Source organism: Schistocerca piceifrons, chromosome 1 (genome assembly GCF_021461385.2).
Source record: "Schistocerca piceifrons isolate TAMUIC-IGC-003096 chromosome 1, iqSchPice1.1, whole genome shotgun sequence".
In the NCBI taxonomy this organism is placed as follows: Eukaryota; Metazoa; Arthropoda; class Insecta; order Orthoptera; family Acrididae; genus Schistocerca; species Schistocerca piceifrons.
Genome location: NC_060138.1, coordinates 998,562,769 through 998,581,212, shown reverse-complemented (window position 1 = coordinate 998,581,212; position 18,444 = coordinate 998,562,769). Strand labels below are relative to the sequence as shown.

Genomic DNA, 18,444 nt, shown 5'->3' with positions numbered 1-18,444 from the left:
CTAACTATTTGACATAAATTTCAAGTTGATACCTCCACCCGACTTCACACACAGGCGGACTGAGGCATATAGGCAGTCATTTTTCCCTCGTTCTGTTTGGGAGTGGAACAGGGAGAGAAGATGCTAGTTGTGGTACGAGGAACCCTCCGCCACGCACCGTATGGTGGATTGCGGAGTATGTATGTAGATGTAGATGTAGGACTGACGGGCGGACAACAAAGTGATAACGGTTCCGTTTTTACCGAGTGAGGTGCGGTACTCTAAAAATTAATATTTGTTTGTTTGTTCATCTTCTAAGCGTCCTGTACAATTCAGTCGATTATGATGAAATTTCTGTGAGTTGTGGGCGCGCCCACGAACGTTTCTGAATATCAATAGATAAGGATCGATCAAAGAGTTTCCGTTTGAGGGCGTTTCTGCTTACCGAGTCAGGTGGCGTAGTGGTTAGCACGCTGGACTGACATTCGGGAAGACGACGGTTCAAAACCCGCAACCAGCCATCCTGATTCACGTTTTCCGTGATTTTACCAAATCACTTCAGGTAAATGCCCGGATGATTCCTTTGAAAGGGCACAGCCGACTTCCTTCCGTAATTCGATCGGACCGGTGGCTTCGCTGTTTCATCTCCTCCCACCAAATATACCAACCAACCATCTGCAGAATATAAGCAACGTAGTGTGGCTCCGTTGCGGGTATACAGGGGCCAGAAACAGTCTGAAAAGCTTGTAAGGATGTTGCGAGGTAGGTTGTGCCGAGAAATAACTGTTAAGAAAAAAATTAGATACGTTACGCCGTTTACGAGTTAAGTAACATTGAATTTAGCCAATTGAACCCAACGTGCTTGTTATTCTTTTCTTGCCTGCCAAAGGACAGACACTGGTAGATATATATGCGCGTTTGACACCATGTCTATCGAAAAACACCGTTGTGGAATGTTGCACCAAGGTTAAAATGGTTCAAATGGCTCTGAGCACTATGGGACATAACATCTGAGGTCATCAGTCCCCTAGAACTTAGAATTACTTAAACCTAACTAAACTAAGGAAATCACACACATTCATGCCTGAGGCAGGATTCGAACCTGCAACCGTAGCAGCATCGCGGTTCCGGACTGAAGCGCCTACAACTGCTCATGCACAGCGGCCAGCTTGCGCCAAGGGATGCTGTTCCTACATGATAACGCACGTCCCTGTATCGAAAATGCCGTAACGCAGATGTTACGCAAAATCAAGTACGAGACGCTCGAGCACCCGCCCTATAGTCCTGACCTCTCCCCATGCGATTATCACGCCTTCGGTCCCTTAGAAAAGGCCTTGAAGGGTCGACGATTCCTGTGGGACGAGGATGAGCAGCAGGTGGTTACGGACTTCTTCACGGCAGCAGAACACGGCGTTTCACCAAACGGATATCTTCGACATGGTGCATCGGTGGTGTGATTCTCTCAATGCTCACGGCGATTTTGCCTGATTGGCATACCGATTCTGAGTTGTACGGCCGCAGAACGGAAACTATTCGATCGCCCCTTATACGAGGGTAATCCCAAAAGTAAGGTCCCTATTTGTTTATATGAGGGCTATCCATAAAGTACATTACGTTTTGGAATTAAAAATAAATAAAGTATTGGAAATTTTTTATTATTATATACAGATGAAAGCCACACTTATATACTACTTTTCTACGAAGTTGCCATTTAAATTAAGGCACTTATCGTAGCGATGGACGAGCTTGGAAATTCCTTCGTCGTAAAATTCGGCCGCCTGCGCCTTCAACCACGTGGTTACCTCTTCTTGAAGCTGTGCGTTGTCATCAAAACGCTGCATAGCCAACCACTTCTTCATTGCTGGGAATAAGTGGAAGTCGCTCGGTGCCAGGTCGGGACTGTACGGCGGATGAGGAAACAACTCCCACTTAAAAGATTCGAGAACTTCACGAGTGGCATTTGCCGTTTGGGCCCGGGCGTCGTCGTGAATCAGCAAGATCTTTGAGCCCAACTTTCCCCTGTGCTTGTTTTGTATTGCTCTTCTCAGGTTGTGCAGAGTTTGGCAATACCTTTGAGAGTTTATTGTAGTGCCTCTTCCCACGAAATCCACAAAAATCACACCTTTTCTGTCCCAAAAGACAGTCGCCATCACCTTCCTTGCCGACATTGTCTGCATGCATTTCTTGGGTTTTGGGGGGGAATTTGTGTGCCCCCACTGCATTGACTGCAATTTTGTCTCGCAGCTCACATGCTTAACCCATGTTTCGTCACCAGTAACGATGCGATCGAGTAATGAGTCGCCATCTTTTTCGTAAGCGTCCAAAAACGTTAACGCTGCAGCCATTCGCTGATTTTTGTGAATCTCTGTCAAGATTTTTGGTATCCATCTTGCACAAAACTTGTGGTAACCAAGCTTTTCGGTAATGATTTCGTGCAACAAACTTCGTGAAATTTGTGGAAAACTCATAGAGAGTTCCGTTATTGTGAAATTACGGTTTTCACGGACCGCGGCATCGACTTTTTCGACAATTTCGGTAGTCACTATGCGGGGTCTTCCACTTCGTTCTTCGTCGTGAACGTTAGTTCGACCATTTTTAAATTTTATGACCCATTCACGCACTCCACCTTCAGTGATTATGTTGTCCCCATACACTTCACAAAGCTGCCGATAGATTTCTATCGGTGTACAGTTTTTTGCAGTCAGAAGCCTTATTACAGCACGCACTTCACACTTCGCGGCATTTTCAATTAACGCTGACATTTCAAACTGTCACAGTATGTCAACGGAGTACAGCACGAATCTCTCACTAGCACGGCAGGATGGCGACTGAGCGGCGGAATGCCATGACACCAAGATGGCCGCGCTAGCCCCGCCCCTAACGGACACAAACGAAAACGTAATGTACTTTGTGGATAACCCTCGTAAGTACATAGACCTGTTTATTTCTACAATTGTTTACATCAGTTTACATCTTGAACATTTAGCTATTTTTCAACATAATCACCATTTCTGTCGATGCATTTTTGTAGACGCCGTGGCAGTTTTTGTATTCCCGTGTCATACCAACTCGCCGCCATGCTGTCCAGAAAGTTAAGGATTTCTTCTTTCACCTCGTCGTCGGAGCTGAATCGCTTCCCGGCAAAATGTTCTTTTAACCTAGGGAACAGGTGACAGCCACTGGGCGCCAAATCAGGACTACAGGGTGGGTGGGTGATTACGTTCCTCTGGTACTGTTGCAGGAGAGCAACGGTTTGCCGAGCGATGTGTGGGCGAGCGTTGTCATGGAGAATGTGTACGCTCTTGCTCAACATTCCTCTTCTCCTGTCCTGAATTGCCCATTTGCTTTTTTTTCAGAGTCTCACAGTACCTGTCAGCGTTAATTGTGGTCCCAGTGGGCATAAAGTCGACCAAAATTACCCCTTTCCGATCCCAAAAATGGTTGTCATAACTTTATCGGCAGACTGTGTTTGTTTGAATTTCCGCGGCTTTGGCGAAGAAGGATGCAGCCACTGGCGTGATCGTTGCTTGGTCTCAGGTGTAAAGTGGTATGCCCAGGTTTCGTCACCCGTGGCAATTGAATCCAGAAAGTTGTCCTGTTCGGCTGCAAGGCGGTGAAGAAATGCGTTGGAAGCATCAACTCGTTGCCGCATGTGGCCCTCAGTCAGCATGCGTGGAACCCATCTTGGGCACACCTTCCGGTAGTTCAATGTTTCCGTTAAAATTCTGTGAGCAGTACTACGGGAAACCTCAGGAACCAACGTGCAGAGATGATCCAGGGTGATCCGCGAATCTTCACGCATGCTTTGCTCAACCTTCAACACTGTCTCCTCAGAAATTGAAGGCCTCCCGCTCCTTTGTTCGTCGTGAATTTCGGTCCGACCAGCTCACTCACCGTAAATTTCCGTCAATTGGCGATGGATTTCAATCAGCGCAGAGCCCTTTGCGTTCAAAAACCGAATAACTGCAAGCAATTCGCACTTGGCGGTAACATCCAACGGCAGCTCCATTCTCAACGGCTGCCAAGCCAGGACTGAGCGCCTCAGCGCGGCGTGAGCATGTTTACACACAGCGCGTGAAGCACTCTTCATAACAGTGTAACTAACTGCCACACAAGCAGAGCTCTGTACTTACAAAAAAACAGGAGACCTTACTTTTGGGATTACCCTCGTAATTATAAAAAAATATTGTATGTATGTGTGTATCACACCTCCTCCTAAACCAGTAGACTGGTTTCAATCAAACTTGGTAAACATTTTGAAAGAAGCACCGTGGGGATAAGAACCAAATGCCTCCTTAATGCCGGAGGTGGGGGTGGGGCGATCTGGGGTAACATAGAAGCGTAATGTAGGAATCTCATTTCAACAAAATTTTGTATGTTCGTGACTCTTTATTTGTATAACATTACTGTGTGAAAGATATTCCCGTACTATTCCTAGAGGTGGCGGTGAGAAGACGTGACATATACAGCTGTTCGATAGCGACTGATGTTAGTATCGAATCCATAGTTTTCGTGGTCTCTAGTCTCATTGATGACAGCCCCGATGGCGTTTCTGGCCTAGGGCACCGTAGAGGGTGGTGGTGAAAGGTAGTCCACATTCCTTAATTTCCGGAGAGCATTTATCATGGTGCTCCACTGCAGACCGCTGACAGAAGTCTGAGCATATAGATGACGTTCCCTGATATGTGAGTGGCTCGAAGACTTCGTGCGAAATAGAACCCGGTACGTTGTTCAAAAATGGCTCTGAGCACTATGGGACTTAACATCTGAGGTCATCAGTCTCCCAGAACTTAGAACTACTTAAACCTAACTAACTTAAGGACATCACACACATCCATGCCCGAGGCAGAATTCGAACCTGCGACCGTAGCGGTAGCGCGGTTCCAGACTGAAGCGCCTAGAACCGCTCGGCCACAAAGGCCGGCCGGTACGTTGTCCTCGACAGCTAGTGTTCATCAGAGACAAAGGTATCGTCAGTAATGCCCCAGCGAAGTGTGACAGGAACGCTCTTAATCTCTGTACACACAAATTATTTGACGGATAGTGTGATCAGCAGTCTCCGAGTTTGGCGAAGATACTACGGTGTACTGGAATGTTTCATCGTTGACTGCAGGAGAATACAAGACGGATGTTTTCTAGTTAGTGTGATTAACAGCAGCTTTCCCTAATTTACAAAAGTGTAAGTTAATGCAGATGAATAGGAAAAACAATTATGTAACGTTGGGATACAGCATTAGTACCGTGTTGCTTGACACAGTCATGTCGATTAAATATCTAGGTTTAACGTTCAAAGCGATATGAAATGGAACCAGCATGTACAGAAGGTAGTACAGAAGGTGAATGGTTGACTTCGGTTTACTGGGAGAATGTTAGGGAAGTGTAGCTCAACTATCAAGGAGACCGGTTATAGAACAGCAGGGCAACTCGTTCTTGAGTATTGCTCCAGTGGTTGGGATCCCCAAAAGGTTCGATTAAAGGAAGACACAGCAAAATATTCAGAGGCGGGCTACTGGATTTGTTGCGGGTAAATTCGATCAGCACGCTAGTGTTGTGGACACGCTTCCTGGACTCAAATGGGAATCCGTGGAGGGAAGACGACATTCTATTTGCAAGGCGCTGTTGACAATATTTAGCCAACAGGCACTTGAAGCTGGCTACAGAAAGATTCAACTGTCACTGACATTTTGCGTAATGACCTCGAAGATAAGGTAAGAGAAATTAGGGTTCATACAGAGGCATATAGGCAGTCGTTTTTCTCTCGCTCCATTTGCGAGTGGAACAGGAAAGAAAAATTATTAGTTGTGGTACAAAGTACACTCCGCCACGCACCATGCGATGGCTTGCGGAGTATGTATTTAGATGTAAATGGATGAAATTACTTATCAGCATTTCTCTGTAACGCCTAAGGCACTTTCTACTAAACTTGGGACACATATCATTTGATACTGGGAAAAACATTACTGTTACTGTAAGACACTCGTAGTATCCCTATGGCTGAAGGTGTAACGAAACGGGTGAGATGGAAACAGTAACTGAGGGACGCCTGGAGCTATACCTACCACATTTGGTAAACCGCTGATTCATTATTTGTGTTACAGGCTGTGAAAGCAACATATACCCTGTACTGCCCCCATGGAGGGGAATCGGGATGAGATGGGGTTAAATTGTAAAGAATGTTCCAAAACGACCTGTTGGTATTTCGTTTTCTGTGTTTAGCTGACTAGAAATAGTTTAAAAGTACGAAGTACAAGTTGTCTCTTATTTGTTCTGCTCTTTGTCTCAACCATGGTACGAGAATGAGCACTGCATCGAGACGAAAGTTTTGTCAGCGTGTTTTGGGGACTCAAGATAATGCCGCACGGATGCATACATCTCTGAAGTGGCTTTGTGTAAATCAGCGAAGATTGTCTTGACTGATGTTCACTCAACTAGAACAATGGGTTCGGTCTTGATATTCCTCCGGTGCTACCATGAAGAAATGGAGGAATTGCTGAATGGAATCTTGACTGGGGACGAGGCAGTAAGTGGACTCTGAAACTAATGCACAGTCATTCCGCTAACAAGTCCAAAAAACGATGATTACAGTTGGTAACGTAAAGGAATTTTGACAAGAGGTTTCATGAGATTAAAGCCTGAGAATATCACAGGTTTACTATCTTCCTGTCAGGGAACTCCGAAAGTCAATCCAAAGCAAATTGTGCGGGAGATTACCGAAGGAATAATTTTCCTTCACGACAGTGAGCGACCTCTTAGTCTGAATCAACGAAGGAAAAATTCAGACTTCTCAGACTTTCCGGCAGTAACATTTTTCAATGTCCTCCCTATAATACACTAAATAAAGGCCTATGAAACTTCTAACAATCATTCATACATATTATTTTATAAATTATTTCTCAAGTCAACATTCCTTTTTCTCAACACGTACTAATCGTATAAAGATGAATGAGGCAGCGATGGAAAATTTTTAAACCGACTTCTGACACTGCATGCCGATTGCACGCTAAAACTTTTTATTTGTGGAAAATTATAACATAAAAAGAGTCTTTTATCTATCATAGACAAACGCAGTTCGCAGCTTCCCTCTGTCGGTGGCAGTCAGTATTACGAGAGGCCGACAGCTCTTGCCATCTCGCGTCAGTTCCGTACACTACGTGGAGCCGAACGAGTGTCTATCTCCGCCTCTCCTTTTCATATTATCGTATTAAAGGTACCATTTTCTTTGTTTTAAGGTACTTGCTGACTGGATAATTTGTATCCGGCGGGGTCATAAGTAATAACTGTGTCCGCTGCAGTAGTCTATTACCTCAACCCGTCGTACAACTTAACTTTTCTTAAACGAATGTACTTTGCGAAATGACAAACACACATTGAGGTTACAAAACGCCTTCTAAAACCGAGTCGGACGTTCTGTTGCGCGGCATAGTGCAGCAACTCGACGTGGCATGGACTCCACAAGCCTCTACAGCCTCCCATAATTGCGAAAGTATTGAAGGTGCAGGATTATGTGCACGAACTGACCTCTTGATTATGTCCCATAAATGTTCGATGGACGACTAAAAGTTCTTCTAACCAGACGTGAACAATTGTGGACTGGTGATATGCCGCATTGTCGTCCATAAAAAGTCATTTCTGGTTTGGAAACATGAAGTCCATGGAAGGCTGCAGCTGGTCTCCCAGTAGCTGAACATAACCATTTTCAATCATTGATCGATTCAGCTGGACCAGAGTAACCAGTCCATTCAATGTAAACACAGCCCTCACCATTATGGAACCACCACCAGCTTGCACAGAGTCTTGCTGACAACTTGGGTCCATTGCTTCGTGGCGTCTACAGCACACTGGAACCCTACTATCAGCTCTTACCAACTGAAATCGGGACTCGTCTGACCAGTTCACGCTTTTCCAGCCATCTAGGGTCCAACTGACATGGTCACGAGCCCAGGCGCTGCAGGCGATGTCGTGCTATTAGCAAAGGCATTTGGTGAGTCGTCTGTTGCCATAGCCCATTAACGCCAAACTTCGCCGCACAGTCCTAAATTATACATTCGCCATACGTCCCACATTGTTTTTCATGTTTATTTTAACGCCGCGTTGCTTGCTTGTTAGCACTGACAACTCTAAGCAAACGTCGCTACTCTCGGTCGTTAAGTGAAGGCCCTCGGCCACTGCGTTGACTGTAGTGAGAGGTAATGCCAGAAATTTGGTACGCTCGGTATACTCTTGACACTCTCGATCTCGGAATATTGAATTACCTAATGATTTTCGAAATGGAATTACCCATGCGTCTAGCTCTAACTACGATTCTGCATTCAAAGTTTGTTAATTCCTGTCGTGTGATCATAAGCACATTGGACACCTTCTCACGTGAATCAGCTGAGTACAAATGACAGCTCCGCCAATCCACTTCCTTCTTATACTTTGAGTGCTTAGCTGTGTGGTAAGGTGCTTGCCTCCCCTGCACTGGGCTTGACTACGATTCCCGGCTGGATTGGAGATTTGTCTCCGCTCGAGGACTTGGTGTTGTGTTGTCCTCATCATCATTTCATCCTCATCATCGGTCTCAAGTCGCCCAATGTGGTGCCCACTAAAATAAGACTTGCACCTAGGCCGCCGAACCCGAGTGGGACCTCCTGGCCAACAATGCCATACGATCATTTCATTTCACTTGGTTTATTTGTCATTGTCGCTTTCAATGGTGATTTACCTATTGCTACTACTCACTTCACGTCGCCCAATTCATTTTTAACACGTTTGCTTTTCATTCCCACAACTACCCTCATATCAATCGCTACACTTATTGCAAATACTGTTATTACGATTTACAACTACAGGAGTGCGATATTTGCGCATGGGTCCCCTATTTACAATTAGTGCTCAGATGACTGACACCGGGAAAACTGTTGTAATAGCACAGATAAACCTACCACCATCTACTTACAAGAAGACAGTTGCCATTAAAACTGCATTTGCGATCACTATAAACAAGCCGCAGGATTCTATTTACCGTATCCCGTCCTTACTCACAGACAATTGTGTATAGCCTTCTCAATGGTAACTAAATAAAGTAATATTTTTGTATCCGTTTCACAAAATGAAAAACAAAAAGTAGACGAAGATTACATTCTTATGTCAAATATCGTTTACACCCAGCTATTGTAACGCTCTGTAAAGAATTTTGTTCAAAATTATGTACATAGAAGTGTATATACTATGATGTATCATAAATTTATGATCATTATTTCACGTAGTTCGGCTCATTATTAAAGGTGTTTTCATTCCCACTACTAGCATCATCCCAACGACAACATTTACTCCAAATACTGTCGTAGTAATATTTTTGTATCCGTTTAACAAAATGAGAAACAAAAAGTAGACGAAGATTACATTCTTACGTCAAATATCGTTTACACCCAATTACTGTAATGCTCTGTAAACAATTTTGTTCAAAATTATGTACATAGAAATGTATATACTATGATGTATCATAAATTTATGATCGTTATTTCACGTAGTTCGGCTCATTTTTAAAGGTGTTTTTATTCCCACAACCAGCATCATCCCAACGACAACATTTACTCCAAATACTGTAGTTATTTACCACTACAAAAGTGCGAAAATTTCGCACGGGTTTCCCGATACTGCTGTAATGGGAAATTTAAATTATCAGTGAAGAAATAGAGCGAAAAGGTACACAACAAGAGACGTCACGTGTAACTTACCATTAGTCGCACCTGCCACTGGTGTAGACGAACTGGCTGCGATGAAGGCTGGGATGGGCTGTTCTGTTGCCGTTGTGTTAGAGACGCCGGCAGTGGCAATTGTCAGTGCATCGTTTGCTGCTGATATGATTGTCACAGCGACGGTCGTCGGCGTGATGGCTGTGGGCGTAATGGGTGTCACCATGGTGGCCGTCGGTGTAATGAGTGATGGTGTCGTGACTCTCATCATGGTGCCCGTCACCATGGCAGCTGCAGCCGCGGTGTTCGTCACCATTGTGTCTGCCACTGCGGTAACCGAGGGTGTAGGGACCGATGCAGTCGTACCTATTTCTGTGGTCCCTGTTTCGACGAAGATCGTCTGTGTGATGGCCATAGGTGTGGTATCAGTCACCGTGGTACCTGTGGCTGTGGTGTCCACTGTTACGACATCAGCCACCCTTGTACTTGTCGTCATAGCACCTGTTATCAAGGTATCCATTCTCCTGGTACCCGTCGTCGTGGTACCTCCAATTGTGGTACCCATCGTCATGGTATCTGCAGTTGTGGTATCCTTTGTCATGGTACCAGTGCCGGTGGTAGCTGAAATTGTGGTATTCGTACTTGTGATATCCGTCTTCGTGGTATCTGTCGTCGGGATACCCATTGCCATGATACTCCTTGTCACGGTACCAGCAGTCGTAGTACCTAATGTCGTGCTGTCCGTCACCGTGGCATGCATTGTTGTAGTGCCCGTCATCTTGGTAACCGTCGTCGTAGTACCCGTCGTTATGGTACCCACTGCTGTGGCAGGCGTTACTGCGGAGACTCCCTCTGTGGAGACCACCAGTGTGGACTGCGTTGGCGCAGTGGCTGTCACCGTCGTGCTACTCGGTATCGCTTCTGTCAGCATGGTAGGGGTGGCCGTGGTGCCAGACAACGTAGCGTGCGTCGGCGTGCTGGTTGTCAGTATGTCGTCAGGTTGCATTGCTTCTCTTAGTGTATTGAGTATCGTTAAGGTATCATTCAACTGGGTTACCGTTAGTGTCGATGTTGTTGCTGTTGCATCTTTCTCCTTTTTATGCTTCAGTGATTGGAATGCTTTCCTGATGGCTGCGAGGATGCCTCCATCCACAGTTGAGATCACCAACACTGTAAGAAGAGCAGGTCAGTTTAGTCATTTACAGCAGCCAGAAAATCAAACATCGGCACTAAATATGAAACTTCCTGGCAGATTAAAATTGTGTGCCCGACCGAGACTCGAAATCGGGACCTTTGCCTTTCGCGGGCAAGTGCTCTACCATCTGAGCTACCCAAGCACGACACACGCCGGTACTCACAGCTTTACTTCTGCCAGTATCTCGTCTCCTACCTTCCAAACTTTACAGAAGCCCTCCTGCGAACCTTGCAGAACTAGCACTCCTGAAAGAAAGGATATAGCGGAGACATGGCTTAGCCACAGCCTGGGGGATGTTTCCAAAATGAGATTTTCACTCTCCAGCGGAGTGTGCGCTGATATGAAACTTCCTGGCAGATTAAAACCGAGCGTGAGTCGAGCTTCGGTAGCTCAGATGGTAGAGCACTTGCCTGCGAAAGGCAAAGGTCCTGAGTTCGAGTCTCGGTCGGGCACACAGTTTTAATCTGCCAGGAAGTTTCATATCAGCGCACACTCCGCTGCAGAGTGAAAATCTCATTCTGGAATGGTCACTAAATATTTTGGATACCTTATGCATTACTGCATTTTCCGACATAGAAGGAGTATTATCATCAATTCAACAAATGCGTCATTTAACTTAGGATTTAGGGAAGCAACAATAGTACACTGTACATATTTTCTTTTAAATATGTATATGTATTACTTATTCTAGTTTTACAATATGGTCTCTATCTTTATGAATCTCCTCATTTCAGATCTACGAAACAGGAAATATATCTAATCTAATCTAATCAAGCAGCCAAAAGTTATTGAAAATTACTATACCTTACCGTTACATTCCTATAATTGTTGGTAATTCACGATTTCTTTGCAGTTTCGGAAGATATTTCCAGTTCTGCCTGATAAGTAGGCAAAGTCGACCCAAACAAAGACTTCCTTTTCTCTAGCTTTTTTGAAGATATTTTCAGTTCTGTTATTTCATTGTCGCTGTTGGTATAGTGCCACTAGGTATGTTATCGCTCGTCTAGTTAGTGATGCCAGGCCACGTACCATCCGTGAGCATGAAGGCATCACTATATTCCCCATGGTCGTTGTGCATTTTGTTGCGGATGGTGTCGCCATTGTGTTAGCCGTTTGGGCGGTAGAAGCTGAGGTGGCTGTAGAGCAGCCTAATGACGGCTGATCGTTCGGTGTACATTGCGACTTTCAGTGACAACGTAAATATTTGCTTTGGCTCTGGTTGAGAACAAAATTGTTAAATGTAATTTTATATATTAGGTAATAAAGTGGTCTCAAATTTGTCTAGTATTCCATTCACTTTGTAAGTAGGCTCTTTAGCTTTTTATGTTGGTAACGTCACGTAGCGCTCTGTATGAAAATCACTGACTGTGCGTGCTGTGCTGTGTGTAGTCGGTGGCTGGCTGGACTCATTGTTGGAGTATTCGATATTGTAGTGTTGGGCAGTTGGACGTGAACACGATGAACAGCACGTAGCAGTTGTAGGTGAGCCGCCAGCAGTGGTGGATGTGGAGAGAGAAATGCTCGAGTTTTGAGAGGTTTCTATTAGCGGACGATCTGGAAGTGTGTCCGCCAGAAAAAGGAAATTTTTAAAGATGGAGGTCATGAATTAATATATATATAACATCTTTTCTTTATTTGTGTGTGAGGAAGGTTTCCTGAAAGTTTGGCCGTACCTTTTTGTAACACCCTATATATATATATATATATATATATATATATATATATATATACTCCTGGAAATGGAAAAAAGAACACATTGACACCGGTGTGTCAGACCCACCATACTTGCTCCGGACACTGCGAGAGGGCTGTACAAGCAATGATCACACGCACGGCACAGCGGACACACCAGGAACCGCGGTGTTGGCCGTCGAATGGCGCTAGCTGCGCAGCATTTGTGCTCCGCCGCCGTCAGTGTCAGCCAGTTTGCCGTGGCATACGGAGCTCCATCGCAGTCTTTAACACTGGTAGCATACCGCGACAGCGTGGACGTGAACCGTATGTGCAGTTGACGGACTTTGAGCGAGGGCGTATAGTGGGCATGCGGGAGGCCGGGTGGACGTACCGCCGAACTGCTCAACACGTGGGGCGTGAGGTCTCCACAGTACATCGATGTTGTCGCCAGTGGTCGGTTGAAGGTGCACGTGCCCGTCGACCTGGGACCGGACCGCAGCGACGCACGGATGCACGCCAAGACCGTAGGATCCTACGCAGTGCCGTAGGGGACCGCACCGCCACTTCCCAGCAAATTAGGGACACTGTTGCTCCTGGGGTATCGGCGAGGACCATTCGCAACCGTCTCCATGAAGCTGGGCTACGGTCCCGCACACCGTTAGGCCGTCTTCCGCTAACGCCCCAACATCGTGCAGCCCGCCTCCAGTGGTGTCGCGACAGGCGTGAATGGAGGGACGAATGGAGACGTGTCGTCTTCAGCGATGAGAGTCGCTTCTGCCTTGGTGCCAATGATGGTCGGATGCGTGTTTGGCGCCGTGTAGGTGAGCGCCACACTCAGGACTGCATACGACCGAGGCACACAGGGCCAACACCCGGCATCATGGTGTGGGGAGCGATCTCCTACACTGGCCGTACACCACTGGTGATCGTCGAGGGGACACTGAATATTGCACGGTACATCCAAACCGTCATCGAACCCATCGTTCTACCATTCCTAGACCGGCAAGGGAACTTGCTGTTCCAACAGGACAATGCACGTCCGCATGTATCCTGTGCCACCCAACGTGCTCTAGAAGGTGTAAGTCAACTACCCTGGCCAGCAAGATCTCCGGATCTGTCCCCCATTGAGCATGTTTGGGACTGGATGAAGCGTCGTCTCACGCGGTCTGCACGTCCAGCACGAACGCTGGTCCAACTGAGGCGCCAGGTGGAAATGGCATGGCAAGCCGTTCCACAGGACTACATCCAGCATCTCTACGATCGTCTCCATGGGAGAATAGCAGCCTGCATTGCTGCGAAAGGTGGATATACACTGTACTAGTGCCGACATTGTGCATGCTCTGTTGCCTGTGTCTATGTGCCTGTGGTTCTGTCAGTGTGATCACGTAATGTATCTGACCCCAGGAATGTGTCAATAAAGTTTCCCCTTCCTGGGACAATGAATTCACGGTGTTCTTATTTCAATTTCCAGGAGTATATATATATATATATATATATATATATATATATATATATATATATATGTATAATTATGTGGACATGTGTCCGGAAACGCTTAATTTCCATGTTAGGTCTCATTTTAGTTTCGTCAGTGTGTACTGTACTTCCTCGATTGACCGCCAGTTGGCCCAATTGAAGGAAGGTAATGTTGACTTCGGTGCTTGAGTTGACATGCGACTCATTGCTCTACAGTACTAGCATCGAGCACATCAGTACGTAGCATCAACAGGGTAGTGTTCATCACGAACGTGGTTTTGCACTCAGCGCAATGTTTACAAATGCGGAGTTGGCAGATGCCCATTTGATGTATGGATTAGCACGGGGCAATAGCCGTGGCGCGGTACGTTCGTATCGAGGCAGATTTCCAGAACGGAGGTGTCCCGACAGGAAGACGTTCGATGCAATTGATCGGCGTCTTAGGGAGCACGGAACATTCCAGCCTATGACTCGCGACTGGGGAAGACCTAGAACGACGAGGACACCTGCAATGGACGAGGCAATTCTTCGTGCAGTTGACGATGACCATAATGTCAGCGTCAGAGAAGTTGCTGCTGTACAAGGTAACGTTGACCACGTCACTGTATGGAGAGTGCTACGGGAGAACCAGTTGTTTCCGTACCATATACAGCGTGTGCAGGCACTATCAGCAGCTGATTGGCCTCCATGGGTACACTTCTGCGAATGGTTCATCCAACAATGACTCAATCCTCATTTCAATGCAAATGTTCTCTTTACGGATGAGGCTTCATTCCAACGTGATCAAATTGTAAATTTTGACAATCAACATGTGTGGGCTGACGAGAATCCGCACGCAATTGTGCAATCACGTCATCAACACAGATTTTCTGTGAACGTTTGGGCAGGCATTCTTGGTGATGTCTTGATTGGTCCCCATGTTCTTCCACCTACGCTCAATGGAGCACGTTATCATGATTTCATACGGGATACTCTACCTGTGCTGCTAGAACATGTGCCTTTACAAGTACGACACAACATGTGGTTCACGCACGATGGAGCTCCTGCACATTTCAGCCGAAGTGTTCGTACGCTTCTCAACAACAGATTCGGTGACCGATGGATTGGTAGAGGCGGGCCAATTCCATGCCCTCGACGCTCTCCTGACCTCAACCCTCTTGACTTTCATTTATTGGGGCATTTGAAAGCTCTTGTCTGCGCAACCCCGGTACCAAATGTAGAGACTCTTCGTGCTCGTATTGTGGACGGCTATGATAGAATACGCCATTCTCCAGGGCTGCATCAGCGCATCAGGGATTCCATGCGACGGAGGGTGGATGCATGTATCCTCGCTAACGGAGGACATTTTGAACATTTCCTCTAACAAAGTGTTTGAAGTCACGCTGGTACGTTCTGTTGCTATGTGTTTCCATTCCATGATTAATGTGATTTGAAGAAAAGTAATAAAATGAGCTCTAACATGGAAAGTAAGCGTTGCCGTACACATGTCCACATAACATATTTTCTTTCTTTGTGTGTGATGAATGTTTCCTGAAAGCTGAAAGTTTGGCCGTACCTTTTTGTAACACCCTGTAATATATATATATATATATATATATATATATATATATATAGGGTGAGTCACCTAACGTTACCGCTGGATATATTTCGTAAACCACATCAAATACTGACGAACCGATTCCACAGACCGAACGTGAGGAGAGGGGCTAGTGTAATTGTTTAATACAAACTATACAAAAATGCACGGAAGTATGTTTTTGAACACAAACCTACGTTTTTTTAAATGGAACCACGTTAGTTTTGTTAGCACATCTGAACATACAAACAAATACGTAATCAGTGCCGTTTGTTGCATTGTAAAATGTTAATTACATCCGGAGATTTTGTAACCTAAAGTTGACTCTTGAAACCTCTGACGTTCAGTTGCGTGGAGGACGTGGAGGACGCATAAATTGGCCAGCCCGTTCTCCTGATCTTACACCTCTGGACTTCCTTCTGTGGGGTACGTTAAAGGAGAATGTGTACCGTGATGTGCCTACAACCCCAGAGGATATGAAACAACGTATTGTGGCAGGCTGCGGCGACATTACACCAGATGTACTGCGGCGTGTACGACATTCATTGCGCCAGAGATTGCAATTGTGTGCAGCAAATGATGGCCACCACATTGAACATCTATTGGCCTGACATGTCGGGACACACTCTATTCCACTCCGTAATTGAAAACGGAAACCACGTGTGTACGTGTACCTCACCCCCCATGGTAATGTACATGTGCGTCAGTGAAAAAGACCAATAAAAAGGTGTTAGCATGTGGACGTAATGTGCTGTTCCAGTCTCTTCTGTACCAGCATGTGGACGTAATGTGCTGTTCCAGTCTCTTCTGTACCTAAGGTCCATCACCGTTCCCTTTGGATCCCTACGTAATTCGGTGCTCTCCGATACACACGATCGAACAGCGGAGGAGTGGTACTCAAGCGTCAACTTTAGGTTACAATATCTCCGGATGTAATTAACATTTTACAATTTAACAAACGGCACTGATTACGTATTTGTTTATATGTTCAGATGTGCTAACAAAACTAAGGGGGTTCCATTTAAAAAAACGTAGGTTTGTGTTAAAAACATACGTCCGTGCATTTTTTTTATGGTTTGTATTAACCAATTACACTAGCCCCTCTCCTCACGTTCGGTCTGTGGAATCGATTCGTCAGTATTTGACGTGGTTTACGAAATATATCCAGCGGTAATGTTAGGTGACTCACCCTGTATATATATGATGACTTTTGAACATTATTAAGGTAAATGCATTGTTTGTTCTCTATCAAAATCTTCATTTGCTAACTATGTCTATCAGTAGTTAGTGCCTTCAGTAATCAGAATCTTTTATTTAGCTGGCAGCATTGGCGCTCGTTGTATTGCAGTAGTTCGAGTAACGAAGATTTTTGTGAGTTAAGTGATTCATGAAAGGTATAGGTTATTGTTAGCCAGGGCCATTCTTTTGTAGGGATTATTGAAAGTCAGATTGCGTTGCGCTAAAAATATTGTGTGTCAGTTTAGTGATGATCAGAATAACTAAAGAGAGAAATGTCTGTGTACGTTCAGTTTTGCTCAGCTGTTTGAAAATCAAATAACGTAAAAGTTTACCAGCACAGTGATTCCTAATTTTTCTAGGGGGCCGTTTCATATGTCGACCCTTCGCCGAAGATACCTCACTGGAATCTTCTGATTTTTTCTTGTGGTTTGAGTAATTAAGGTATTTATTGTTTATTGCTAGCGCATAATTGTAGAGAGAATTTCCTTTGTAGTTGTAGTTTTTCATTGTTGTACTGTAAAACAGTTGTGACATAGATGTAGATTTGCACCAAGTATTTCGCAGCCGCGACTCCAATTAAGTAGATGTTATTTTCAGTGCTTTGTTAATGCGTATTTTTTATTTTTTTTATTTTACTCTTCAAATTTTCCTTTTCTGTGTTATCGCGTGAAATATTGTGACAATTATGTAGGGATTATTGAAAGTCATATTGCGTTGCGCTAAAAATATTGTGTGTCAGTTTAGTGATGATCAGAATAATAAAGAGAGAAATGTCTGAGTACGTTCAGTTTTGCTCAGCTGTTTGAAAATCAAATAACGTAAGAGGTTTTCCAGTACTGTCATTTTAATTTTTTCTAAGGGTATGTTTCAACTTAAACATTTGTCAACAGAGACTGTAAAACACGAAGAATACTCAACATTTGCAGGAGCGACTGCCTGCAGCACTTGGGCCAAGCTGCGCCACATTCGTGGTACCGCCATACAGTACCCCTATTTTATCGCTGCTGGGAACACTAATATTCCTCGATTTTCCTTTAACTTAACATGGTACCAGACAAAGATGAAGCTAGTCTATTGACTGGCCCGACAAAATTCCATTTAAAGCAAACTTAAATTTGTAATAAGAACCAATTTACACTCATGAACCAATGTACACGTTATGACAAAAAAAGACACACCGCGAAGGAATTATTCGAACGGGATGGAAATTGGTATTTGTGATGTATATGTACAGACAAACAACTGGGTACTGCTTCAGAAGAATTTGGCGATTTATTCAAGAGAAAGAACTTAACAATTTGAGCAAGTGTATAATGCGTTGGTCCCCCTCTGGCCCTTAAGCAAGCAGTTAATTGGCTTGGGATTGGTGATAGAGTTGTTGGATGTCCTCTTGGGGAATATCGTGCCAAATTCTGTCCAACTCGTGCATTAGATCGTCAAAATCCCGAGCTAATTGAACGGCGCTGCACATAATTTTCCAGACGATCACAATTGCAGGGACCTTGCTAGCCAAAATAGGGTTTCACGAGCACAAAGAAAAGCAATAGAAACTTTCAGCGTATGTGGGCTTACATTGTCTTGTTGAAAGGCAAGTCCAGGATAGCTTGCCATGAATGGCAACAAAACGC

At 44.9% G+C, this 18,444-nt stretch overlaps 1 protein-coding gene across 1 annotated transcript; it reads left to right on the top strand.

The window, feature by feature from the left end:
• The first annotated feature begins 9,739 nt into the window (after positions 1 to 9,739).
• On the top strand, positions 9,740 to 11,733 carry LOC124777079. The gene is made up of 2 exons (XM_047252360.1): positions 9,740 to 10,643; positions 11,705 to 11,733. The coding sequence occupies exons 1-2, from the start codon at positions 9,740 to 9,742 to the stop codon at positions 11,731 to 11,733; spliced, it is 933 nt and encodes a 310-aa protein (XP_047108316.1).
• The last annotated feature ends 6,711 nt before the right edge of the window (positions 11,734 to 18,444 follow it).

Coding starts and splice junctions, on each gene's coding strand:
- LOC124777079 (XM_047252360.1), top strand. CDS start 9,740: ATGAAGGCTGGGATGGGCTGTTCTGTTGCCGTTGTGTTAGAGACGCCG. Junction 10,644..11,704: donor CGTCGGCGTGCTGGTTGTCA/GTATGTCGTCAG, acceptor ATTTCTTTGCAG/TTTCGGAAGATATTTCCAGT.